Genomic DNA, 12,131 nt, shown 5'->3' on the forward strand with positions numbered 1-12,131 from the left:
CTTTGCGTCTGTGCATTCGCGTTCAGGCACCTTGCTGCAAAGCGGTAGTGATGCGCAAAAGCTTTAGAATAAGTTATGCGAGCCATACAATGCAATCAACTGGTTTCAATTTCGCGCTGTTGCTTAGTTCTATTTTCAGGAAAAAAATTATTTTTTGGATGTTCTGTCCATGCTGGTGTTTGTTAGGTGGGAAGCAGTTATTCCAATGCAGCGAAGTGAAAAACTGGTGTCTTTCACTTGAGGGGAAAAAAAAACAAACTTTCTTCCCTGGTAACTTTCTTCCCGCCATGGTAACTAGTGCATTTTTGCTCACCTGACCATTGTATACAACTTAGTGGAGGTGGATGCCCTTCAAAGGAGGCCTTCCAAAACCAGTAGTGCCAACCCACTAGTGATCAGTTGCATGGCAGTTGATTGCGATGCAAGTCAGCACCATTGATAGGAGAGCCTCCTTTGAGGAACATTTGCAGCTTTGCTAAGTTTGGTGCAGGGGGAAATTGAGTCTTCCTTCACTCCCTTATGGCTTGGTTCAGGTGTCCGCCAAGATGTGCTTCAGGTGTCCGCTGAGATGTATTCACTTGGTTGAAGTTGTACTCTTGTCACCAGTAGATTTACCACATTGAAAGGACTCCAAACACAGTTGTTATCAAAAAAACAGTTTAATCTCCCTCAAGAAAAAAAAAAGGGGGGTGGGGAGGCAGGCTCCCAGCAACAAGGCTAGGTCAGCCAACCCCTCCCATCCCCTGCTTTGCTATTGCAACAATCTGCTTTTTGTTAACGGCCTTGCATACCCGAGGCATACCGAAGCAGGGGCCTCGGTTTTTCTTCCCTCCCCGCATACTACTGCATCACCTAAACAGTCGTCTACATAGGCAGGCAGCGTAAAACCTCACTGCACAACGCTAATAGTAGTGCCTCCCTAGACCATTCTAAGAGCCACAAACAATCACATTTTATTACAAAAACAAAGCGACCCTCAGTTCCTTAGCATGCTGAATGTCAACAGTCTACAACCAGAAAGAAACACACAGCCGGGACATTCGAAGACCGAGTCTCAAGAGCACTGCTGAAAAAAACTTTAGCAACGATTTTTCTTTTAAAAGTTTTTTTTTGATGAGCCCATCTCTCACACGTGCAATTCCAAAATGATGTAAAACAAAATAGGCGCAGCCAAGTTTTGATTGCAACGAATTCAGCTAGCTTTTTACATACTCAAATGCGTACAGGAATGCACCATGATGCATAGTCACTCTTTCCAAAGCCTTGGCTTCCCCCATTTTGTTTATAATAAACACTGTGTACAAAACTATTCACTCGCTAAAGTTGAAAAACAAGAAAAATGAATCTGTAGACGAGCCTGCGATCCTCACTCCCCCCTTTCCATTTGCAAGTGTATAACAGGCAAGTTTTTTTTTTGTTTTTCGTTTGCATCTTTCACACCATGCAATTGCGCAAAACCCTAATCCAATGTTAGTGCCAGCCGCCGCAGCATGCCGGCAATTGTGTTACACGTGACAGTTATGCACGTATAAAATTAGTGCTAGAAACTACGCAGAATCAAAATGGTAGAATGAAACAAATAAGAACTGGGGGAGGAGCAAAAAAAGTTACCCATTGGAAGCAGTGATAGAGCAGGTCACGCACAGAGAAAAAAAAAAAAGGTGGGGAAAACGGGCACAAGTTTGAGGACGCGGGCGCCATGCGGAACACAGCATCTCTTGTCACCCTAGTGTCCCATCCCACTTTTTTTTTTTAAGTACACAGACACACGACCACATCTGTCAGTCGTTCTTGGCAGAGAGAGCGGGAGAGCTGTTGGAGAGTCCACAACGCGAGAGAGGTCTCTTGGTGACTCCCGATACTGAAGCAGCGTCACGCCTTTGGTCCCGGCGAGTCGAGGACGAAACGGCTCCGCAGCAGTGCGTGTGACAACGAAACTATTTGGCGGCGAGAAAAAAATTCAAACCAAATGGCGCAAAACAGAACAGATGCAGGAAACGACACAAAAAACTTGCGCGCACACGCACCACACGCACACCACACTTCCAGCACAGCACAGAACAAAAAAAAAAATGGCAGGATCCTCCGTTTGTAGGCCCTAGCCGCTTTTTTCACTTGCCCCGTCCCCCCCCCCCCCCCCAACTCCCGTTTGAGTCTCTCGGGCTTGCACAGGTCAGTCCCGTTCCCAGTCAAAGAGCATGAGCGAAAACGTGGGCAGAGGAGTCTGTGCACAGCACAAAATCGTTTTTCCTGCCCTCTGCACAAACGATGAAGAAAGAAAAAAAAAACGAAGGAAGGACACTTGCTCCTCGCCGCCGCCTTCGCGCAAACACACGCGTGGGCAGGAGTTGCACGCAGCCAGACAAAGGGGAAAGGGAAAAAAAATGCACCACGCACGCACACTGTATCACCCACTTTTTACAATAATGAAAAAAAAAAACACAAGAAAGGCGACTGGACGACGAAACAGGGACCCTTGCACGGGTCCCGCTGCAGAGATGACACGATGATGATCTTGTTCTCGAAGGCCTTGTTGCTTGCTTTTTTTTGTTTCAGTTGCTTGCGTAGAGCCAAAACCTGACTCCCTCGCTCCTGCGAAGGTGTGTCTCGGCGGGCTTGGGGACGGAAGGGGGTGGGAGGCTGGCTTGCTCTGGTTTGCTTTCCTGAGTGCTGACGACTGCCGCAGAGTTGTATACAGGGGGTAAACTACACGAAATGTTCCCGGAGAAGAAAAAAAAAAAAGGATGATACACGGACGAGTGGGGAGGATGACGGGACAGCTAAGGCTAGCAGTGACCGGCTCTGGGAAAATGCCACCACGGTTATGTGAAGAAGCTATGAGCTACCTGCCAGGCCTACTTGCAACGATGGCCCTAGGAATCCCAGCACAGCCTTTCCACAAATACAAGTTGCTAGCTCTCCTCTTTCCCTAGCGCAGTTAGCTAGTTCTGTGGCCCACTAGCAAACCCTGCTTGGACGCAGGAGACTAAGGATAAAGGTTCAAAGTGGTGGCAAAAGCACCCGTCGCACGGCTCTGAAAGTGGATGAAGGATGGGCCCCTAAGGATAGGCTAGAAGGATAGGAGGGCTAGGACTGTGCAAAGTGCGCAAAAAAAGAAACAACGATGAGATATATGCACTACCGGGAGGAAAGAGCAGCAGAGCACGTGCGACAGCCAACCAGTGTTGCCACGAGGGGTACACAACGTCATCACCACAGGGCCCTGTCTGCCTCACAGCATCCCACAGTGGCCAGTGTCTCTCGCAGGGAGGCACCATAGCTCTACCTCCTTCGCCTCCACCCGGCTTCTTCTCTTTTGATTTCTGGGACGCAGCAGCAACAGCAGCGGCAGCAGCAGGATGTGCGAAGGTGAAGTCGTCGGGAGGTGGGGAATGCAGCCAATGGAGGACAAAAGCTGTGGGGGGTTGTGCTGGGGGGCTGTGCATCACTCGTGCTTCTTGTCCTTGCTCTCCCAGTCGTGAAGGCCGTTGAGGTGGCAGTAGCCGTCCAGAAAGCCGCCATTCTTTTGCCGGCCGTTGGCCGTGTGCTTGACGAAGCCGTTGGTTCCGTTCTTGGTGGCCTCCCCATTGAGCTTGCCGTTGGCCTTGCCGTTGGCGGCCTTGCTGGTGCCGTTGGCAGTGAGAACCTTGGTGGCACCCTTGAGCCTCTTGGCGAAGTAGGTGTTCTTGTAGAAGTCCCAGAAGAGGAACCAGAACATGATGGCGTGGAAGCCAATCCACCACATGAAGCCTCGCGGGTAGTTGCAGTCGGGCCGGAACAGCAGTTGGAATGAGTGCACGAAGATGGCGATGAACTGCACCTGTGTTTGGAAGGAAAGAGGACGATGCCTAAGTGAGACGCTAGAGCATGCTGCACAATCCTGGTAACTGGTGTGCATATTACGCCAGTGGTGCTTACAGCCTCAAACTTTTGCTGCCCTCTTTAATAGGTGGGTATTTTTACAGTATGAATGCTCCCGAGAGAAAGTACTGTACAAAGCAGCATGAATTCCAAGTGTGCTGGAACATCAGCAGGTTTTCAGCACCAACAGAAGAGAAACAGTGCATCAACCCAGTGAAACAGGGTTACATTTATAATGCAAAACTTTTATAGGACCAATCCTTGGGACTCAATGTCCAGTGCAGCATAGCTAAAGTAGAATCATATGAGTGAACCTGGAGGAAGAGTCAGTCGAGACAAGCACTCAGTGCCCTGAAGTAAATTACAAGCCAGCAAATGTGATGCAATGGGTACAAGCTTTCCCCTGGCCTGGTGATCGACCATATAGGAGGCTGAAACTTGAAAAATGGGTCTGACCCCACCTTTGCTCCACGACACTCTTTGGCCAAAGTTTCTATCGTGCCATTAAAAATTCATCATCAAAGCAGATTTACTTGGAATAAAAGGCCTCTGTGTGTGTGCATGCACAGTGCTGACACCACGCTGCCAAGATAAGGCATGTTACGAGGACGAATTGGGAAGATCGCTTAGTGCCCCGGAGTTTGATAGGTGCAGTTTCTGCAGCCCTATACCCTACGAACAGCAAGCACTGAGAATGTCTTTGGCACATGCCAACAAGAGGGCGCCAGTAGTTTATTCTTTCCCTTTACTGCAGGTAGGTGGTGGTGGCATACCATCTGAATGGTTGTCATGTGCTGCTTCCACCAGAGGTACTTGGACATGTGGGGACCCACTGCAGCCAGTCCATAGTAGAAGTACATCAGGATGTGCACAAAGCTGTTTACAAAGGCAAAGAACGTGCTGTGGCCACCTGTTGAGAGAAAGGTAGAAAGAGAAAGATGCAATGCTGTCAGTCAACACAACTCGACCACGCAACCGCGACAGCCATCGCTAAAGCAAAGCCAGATGACAAGCGCTGCTCGTATACTTGAAATACAGGCATCCTGAATACTGTCAGATCCCCCTAGAACCATTTCAAGCAAGGCACGTGAAGCTTTACGTTACCCCGGTACGGCTCCAGTCAGTATGAATTTTGTCTTGTGTGTAACGCAAGGACAAATGCTTTAATATGATAAAACTGTGCGGCTTTGTTTACACAACAGTTTCAGAGTTTTGTAAGGAGCACGCCAGGACTATTTTCAAGGTCTCAATTATACTACTTTTGATGATTTTATGGGGTTCAACGTCCAAAAGTGACTCAGGCTGTGAGGGACGTCGCAGTGTAGGGCTCTGGAAAATTTCAACCACCTGAGGTTATTTAACATGCACTGACATCACACAGTACACCGTGGCATATATACTACTTCCGACTCATTCCTGTTGTAATAAGTCACTATGTCAACCAATCAACACATTCTGGGCACTTAAAAATTGGTAGGGTTTTAATGTAGGTAAGCCGAGTAGATGTGCAAAAGTATATGTTTAGCCTGGTTGCCTCACGCTTATGCTTTGACAGGTCATCGGCACGTCTGGCGACGGTATTAGACTCAGGTTAAGCTCTGATCGAGGTTAAGCTGACCTGATCTGTTCGTGCCGCAGATAGAAGTTGATGAAGACTGCGACGTGCAATGCACAGTGTGAGAGTGTAGTGCGTTGCAGTTTAACATGAGGCATGTTCGGCTCCGGCGACAGCCTAGTGCTCTTGTGCAGCGGCCCGGGAAGCTGATCTGTCCGTGCCGCCATGTGTTCAGACTCCCAGTCATGGATATTTGATTTTAACTTAGTATGCTGTTGCTAGGCAACGGCACAAGATAGAGACAAGATTCGTGGTCAGTGTTGGTGAGCGTATGAGTGCTTTTGTACTAAAGAGTTTATGCTTGCAATACAAGCAAACAAAATGAAACTCACCAGAGCCATACCAGACTACAGTACCCTGCGCTGATTTCGCATACCTCCACCGACGGCACTGCAGAGTGGTTGGCATTTAATGCTACCCCACCAGTGAATGCTTCGAATGTTATTTTCATCTAACAATATTCTTCAGAACTGCAACAGCATGACCTGCTGTGGCGGCTCAGTGGTTGAGGCACTCGTCTACTGAGCCGGAGTATCAGGGTTCGAACCCGACCACGGCGGCCACGTTTCGATGGAGGCGGAACGCAAAAGGCACTTATGTGCTGTGCAACGTCAGTGCATGCTAAAGATCCCCAGGTGGTCGATATTATTCCAGGTTTCTCTGCTACGACACCTCTTTCTTCCTTTCTTCTTTCACTCCCCCCTTTATTCCTGACCTTATGGCGCAGTTCGGGTGTCCACCGAGATATGACGTTCTTTTCCTCAAAACCAATTTTCAGTTTTCAACACCATCTCCACCACTGCGTGCATGTTAAAAAAGTCCCAAATGCGAAGCTCACCAGGCGTGAATTTGACACCCCACCATACACTCATGGGCATCATTCCATGGTGGATGACGTGCAGTGTTGAGATGTGGGTGAATTTCTTTCGTAGCACAAAGAATATCTGCGTACGGAACAAAGAAGAAACGCAACATTGCATCGCACTGGCCAGTAAACAATGTCCATCCATGCCACAAAAATTCCAAGTTGTGTGCACATGTTTTGTTGTTACCTACCTGTGTCAAGGACTTAGCACTAAGTCGCTGATCTAAGTGATCTAGATAGCTAACTTAGGTTATCAGTGTTAAAAGAGCTAAATCGTAGGCAATGGTGGCCAAACAACCAATTTACTACTCAATACCCTTGGCACACCAGTGCACCATTACAAAGAGTTATATCCAGAAGTGCATTTTGGCACTACGACTGCACTGAGCAGGCGGCAGTGATTCACTGAACAGAATGCATGCCTCTTCTAACCTGGAGCATGCATCGATCTACTCACCGTGTCAATAAATTCAACAAATTTTGAGATGTAGTACCACCAGGAGAGATGGGTCATCTGAAATGCGACAAAAAAGAAAGCCAAATGAACGCTTTTTCAATCACATTTAAATGGACAGCACCAAGTTCAACAAGCACTATGCACACTGAAAAGCTAATAGTACTTGTATAAACTTCCCCAACATTTTAGTCAAATGGTTTTCATATTCATAGCCTGTATGAAAATAACTGGATGGGACACTTTGGGTTAATGTCCATATATGTGGAATTGGTTGGTCATTCTTACACATTCATAGTAGATCCCTGCGAGTCCTCGTAACCCACTCCTGGCACAGTGGTGCAGTAGTTAAGTGATGAGCCACAGCCCTATGATGACAGGTGCTGCCACACGTGGGTCTTGCTAGACCCCCGTTGCTATTCCCGAGCAACCTCTTGCGACGAATCATTAACTGCTTCCTGCCACGGAGGGCAGTTTGCTTACATTCTGGTGGGCTGGTTTGTAACGATGTCACAAGGTGATGATGTCGCTCACCGATGCTGACAACCAACTCTTACGACACCAACTTTCTGCGACACTGGGCCCTTAATGCTATTGCGTTAAAACTGATGGTGGAGGAAAATTTGAACACTAATCTAAATGACACATTTATTACTCTATAAACGTCTGACAGGAAGCTGCATGGCACACTGGTGCAATGTTTATAGCAGACGTAAAGTTCAAGAGCTAGATAAACTTACATGAAATCTCTTTAGTTACTGCTGAATTCCAATCTGTTCATGTATTCAGTCACAAAATAGGCTGGGTTTCTGTGCCTTTAGGATAAGTTTGGCTTATGGTGGTTCAACGTCCCAAAGCGACTCAGGCTATGAGGGACGCCGTAGTGAAGGGCTCCGGAAATTTCGACCACCTGGAGTTGTGCTGACATCACAGAGTACACCGGCTATTAAAAGCAAGAATGTTAGTTTAAAAACTGCCTTAACCAGCTGGGTGGGCAAACTGGGCTCCACTTTATAGTGCACTCCTGAGATTACCTTCGTCTGCAAGCAGTTGTGAGAGAATTCCTGCTGGTGCTCACTGCAAAGCACTCGCCAGCAAGTGTATCCAGCAACCTTTAAAGAGCACTTACTCGATGTAGTACTTTTAAGATGAAAATACAGCTGAGGATGCGGAGGTTAGTACAGTTACATTTCTATCACTAGAATATGGTTTCCAAGATTTACGACGAGCTCACGTTGTGCAAGCAACACACTCAACCTATTTGCCGCCTGTAGGGGCATTGGACGTACCTCTTTGCCTGTCACAAGTACTGGGTGACTGGTACTTACTCGATGTAGCACTTTAAGATGAAAATGCAGCTGAGGATGCGGAGGTTAGTACAGTTACATTTCTATCACTAGAATACGGTTTCCAAGATTTACGACGAGCCCACATTGTGCATGCAACACACTCAACCTATTTGCCGCCTGCAGGGGCATTGGACGTACCTCTTTGCCTGTCACAAGTGCTGGGTGCACTGTGAAACAGCCACAACCTGCAATATTATAAAAATCAACTCACCAATATTGCTTCCCTACTGTCCGTGTAGTCCACAGGTTGGCACTTCCAGTTGTAGTGGCCAAACCAGCCGTAGATGCCCAACTGAAAACGAATGCCCAAACAGGCGTGTCACTAAATGCTACAGAGAACGCTTATGCTCCAATGGCTGTCTGCTGAAAAGTAGCCTTTCCAGAACTGAATGCCTCATATACAGATTAACGTTCTAAGGTGAAGACAGAGTGGATCAAATAAAACTGGCCACAATGGGCAAGCTCATGCTCAGCAATAAACCAATAATGCGGTTGCAGAGAAATTGAAGTGGCATAGCGTGCTTTGTGGCATGAACACTTAGGCTTGGGTGGGCATCATGTCTACGCTTTGCACTGAAATCACTGGTGGTGGCATAGTGGAGATCAAGCCACTCACAATAGGCATGTAGCAAGGATCTGAGAACTAGAGTGAGAACTAGAGTGGCCTGCAAAGGACGGCACGAAAAAATGAAGGGAAACGTGCAATGCTAGCTAACAGGAGGGGTCAGCAAGGGCGTCCGCAGAAGTTTTTCCAGGGGGTTGCACCCGATGGCCGGATATGGGGGAGGCGGTAGGTTAGCTCCAAAAAGGAACTATTTGTGGTCTAAAACTGCGCACATGAAACAAAAATTAGAAGCAGCAAATTAGTGCTAGGCTTGGAGAACAAACATTAGAATTTATTAACAAAGAATTGAACTCAGTCAGCAAAATCCGATAACTTTATCACCTAAGCGTGCTATTCAAGCTGTGTAGTTGTTTTCTACTAGTGCATAAATAATATCCGTAATTCCAGGGGGGGGGGGGGGGCGGTTGGGGGTCACGCCCATGGGGGTCAGTCATGCAACTCATCTAGCCACTCCCAAGATGCAGCAGAGACTGTCATGAATTGTACATATATTCATGACACATGGCAGCCGACTGCAAAAGTCTATGGACCAGAGGAGCCTTGTGCATGATCTTTAAAGCCAAAACACCACGTCGGCTACACATACATGAAAAGACTGCAATTTCAGGCTGCAGGCTGCCAGTTTTATTGCACTGGTCTGAACTACTGCAAGGCTTAGGACTCAACCTATGCATTGCCATGTTGCCTGCACTAGCATTCGTCCAAGACGCAGCCTCGAAGGCATGCACAAGTGAACACTAACCAGGAGAAATATGACCAGGCTGATGGCCACCATGAAGAAGTTGTAGCCAACCATGACCCATCGCAACTGCATGGGTTCCCGGTTCTTCATCAGGGATGGGCCCAGCACCTTGACAAAGTAGGCGTACGACAGGCAGATCGTAAGTGTCGGCCAGGGACTTTGCATGAATAGCCATTCCTGCACCCGGGAGTCTGGAAGGACAGGGAGAGGAAACGACGACAGTCAAGGCACTGCTCATGTATGCCAGCAACGACAAAATGCACCCTACATATAGCGAGAAGTACTTTCATCTTAGCTAACACTTCTGATATACACAGGGCAATTATTTCCCAACACCCCGAACAACCACCAACAGTGACAGCCCTGTCAAAAGCAGCTCCAAAATGAGAGATGGAGTCTCTTGGCACTGCCTCTGCACAAACCGTACCACACACACACACACACCTTGCAATGCATACTTGTTTTACACCCAGAAACAATGCAGACCCTTGCAGCTTTATGGCCTATGGGGCAGGGCAACACACTGAAAGTGGTGTGATAGCTAAACATGTAGCATGTGCATGAAACCAATTCCTAGGAAACAATGCACCTTCAACAGCAAACTACAAATATATATTTCAGCAGACCAGTGTTTGGTTGGTTTGGTTTCTTGGGGTTTAACGTCCCAAAGCAACTCAGGCTATGAGGGACGCCGTAGTGGAGGGCTCCGGAAATTTCGACCACCTGGGGTTCTTTAACGTGCACTGACATCGCACAGTACACGGGCCACAAGAATTTCGCCTCCATCGAAATTCAGCCGCCGCGGCCGGAATTGAACCCGCGTCTTTCGGGCCAGCAGCCGAGCGCCGCAACCACTGAGCCATCGCGGTGGGGCCGACCAGTGTTAGCAGCCCAACCAAATAATGCCAACGCTAGTAACTGCTTTCGTAAAAGTTATGCTAACCGACAGCCTGCATAAAGCAAAGCGAACAATGACTGGCTGTAGAAGACAAGGGTTGTCTCATTTGTGGTGACGTTCGCAATTCCTTCCTTGTTATTCCTAGTTGAAGCCTAAGGAATGCCATATAACGCCCGCCTTTTTCGCATACATGCATACCGCGATCCAAGAAGGTGTTTGCACAGGGCATGACGCAACGCTGGGGAAATGTTTGCCAAGTCAGGCAGTGGGTATTTTCCTCAAATGAGAACAGCTGAGATGGTGGCGCGAGCGCGTGTTTGCTTTTCATGTTTGCCAAGTCCACACGTCCCAGTGTCCGTTTTACTAGCACAAAACAGCCCCGACAGCATGCCTCTGTCACTATGCTTGTACTGGTACCTCTAGGTAAAGTAAGCTTTAGCGGCGAAATTATTACCACTGACGAAGGCAGGCACATAACTATTTGTACAACTGTACTATCCATCCTTACTCCTTCACAAGCTCCCAGATTTTATGTTTCTACTATCAGTTTCGTTGCCCTAATAAGCCGTGCCAAGGTGTGGTTTGAAATGGATGATGCAGTAGAGTCAATGGTAGTTACTAGCCAATACTGCAAGAGTCAAAAAAGTGCTAGCAACAGCCAACGAGCTTGTGATGTACTGAATTTGCACCAGCCACATAGTGTCCCATGCACGACTGCCAAGAAAGTTGTCCCAACGAGCTTGTGATGTACTGAATTTGCACCAGCCACATAGTGTCCCATGCACGACTGCCAAGAAAGTTGTCCCAACGAGCTTGTGATGTACTGAATTTGCACCAGCCACATAGTGTCCCATGCACGACTGCCAAGAAAGTTGGCCCAACGAGCTTGTGATGTACTGAATTTGCACCAGCCACATAGTGTCCCATGCACGACTGCCAAGAAAGTTGTCCCAACGAGCTTGTGATGTACTGAATTTGCACCAGCCACATAGTTTAGTTTAGTTTATGGGGTTTAACGTCCCAAAGCGACTGAGGCTATGAGAGACGCCGTAGTGAAGGGCTCCGGAAATTTCGACCACCTGTGGTTCTTTAACGTGCACTGACATCGCACAGTACACGGGCCTCTAGAATTTCTCCTCCAAAGAAATTCCAGCCGCCGCGGCCGGGATCGAACCCGCGTCTTTCGGGTCAGCAGCCGAGCACCATAGCCACTGAGCCACCGCGGCGGCACAGCCACATAGTGTCCCATGCACGACTGCCAAGAAAGTTGTCCCAACGAGCTTGTGATGTACTGAATTTGCATCAGCCACATAGTGTCCCATGCACGACTGCCAAGAAAGTTGTGTCTATTCTGTGCTTTGAGCCGTCAGGAATAAGACTATGCAAGCACCACTGCGAAAAGCAGCTGGGTGATTCCACAAGAGATCAAGCTGCCTAAATGTAACTAATATTTATTTTGCTCAGTTATTTCATATACCATCCACACATTATTTAGTTGGCGAAGAGTGAATTTCGTTTTGTAAAAATGCTATATTGCAGGAGAAAAAATTATTAACAGCGTCATGTCAGAGGCAGCGTTTTCATGCGCAGCTCAATTTCACAACCTTGCAGTGACTTGAGAATCGAGATATTAAAGCCATGATGGATATATTTTGCTCACTAAAAGCACAGGTGAGAAAGAAAATGTGGGACTTATTTTCCCTGTTGTGATGAAGTTGCTGC

General features: G+C 47.7%; 1 protein-coding gene across 1 annotated transcript in view; it reads right to left on the reverse strand.

Annotated features, from left to right (window-relative positions):
- Positions 1 to 640: 640 nt before the first annotated feature.
- The window catches only part of LOC149366085 (very long chain fatty acid elongase AAEL008004-like), an 80,241-nt gene continuing 68,750 nt past the window's right edge, over positions 641 to 12,131 (reverse strand). The window contains exons 3-8 of the mRNA XM_089548401.1: positions 9,512 to 9,702; positions 8,356 to 8,436; positions 6,799 to 6,855; positions 6,315 to 6,420; positions 4,635 to 4,771; positions 641 to 3,820 (exon numbers count right to left, since the gene is read on the reverse strand). Of these exons, the coding sequence (XP_089404527.1) occupies positions 3,446 to 3,820; positions 4,635 to 4,771; positions 6,315 to 6,420; positions 6,799 to 6,855; positions 8,356 to 8,436; positions 9,512 to 9,702 (947 nt within the window). The 3' untranslated portion in view covers positions 641 to 3,445. The remainder of the gene's footprint in view (positions 3,821 to 4,634; positions 4,772 to 6,314; positions 6,421 to 6,798; positions 6,856 to 8,355; positions 8,437 to 9,511; positions 9,703 to 12,131) is intronic.

The sequence above is a fragment of the Amblyomma mixtum genome, chromosome 1 (genome assembly GCF_055824585.1).
Source record: "Amblyomma mixtum isolate Tamu chromosome 1, ASM5582458v1, whole genome shotgun sequence".
Lineage (NCBI taxonomy): Eukaryota > Metazoa > Arthropoda > Arachnida > Ixodida > Ixodidae > Amblyomma > Amblyomma mixtum.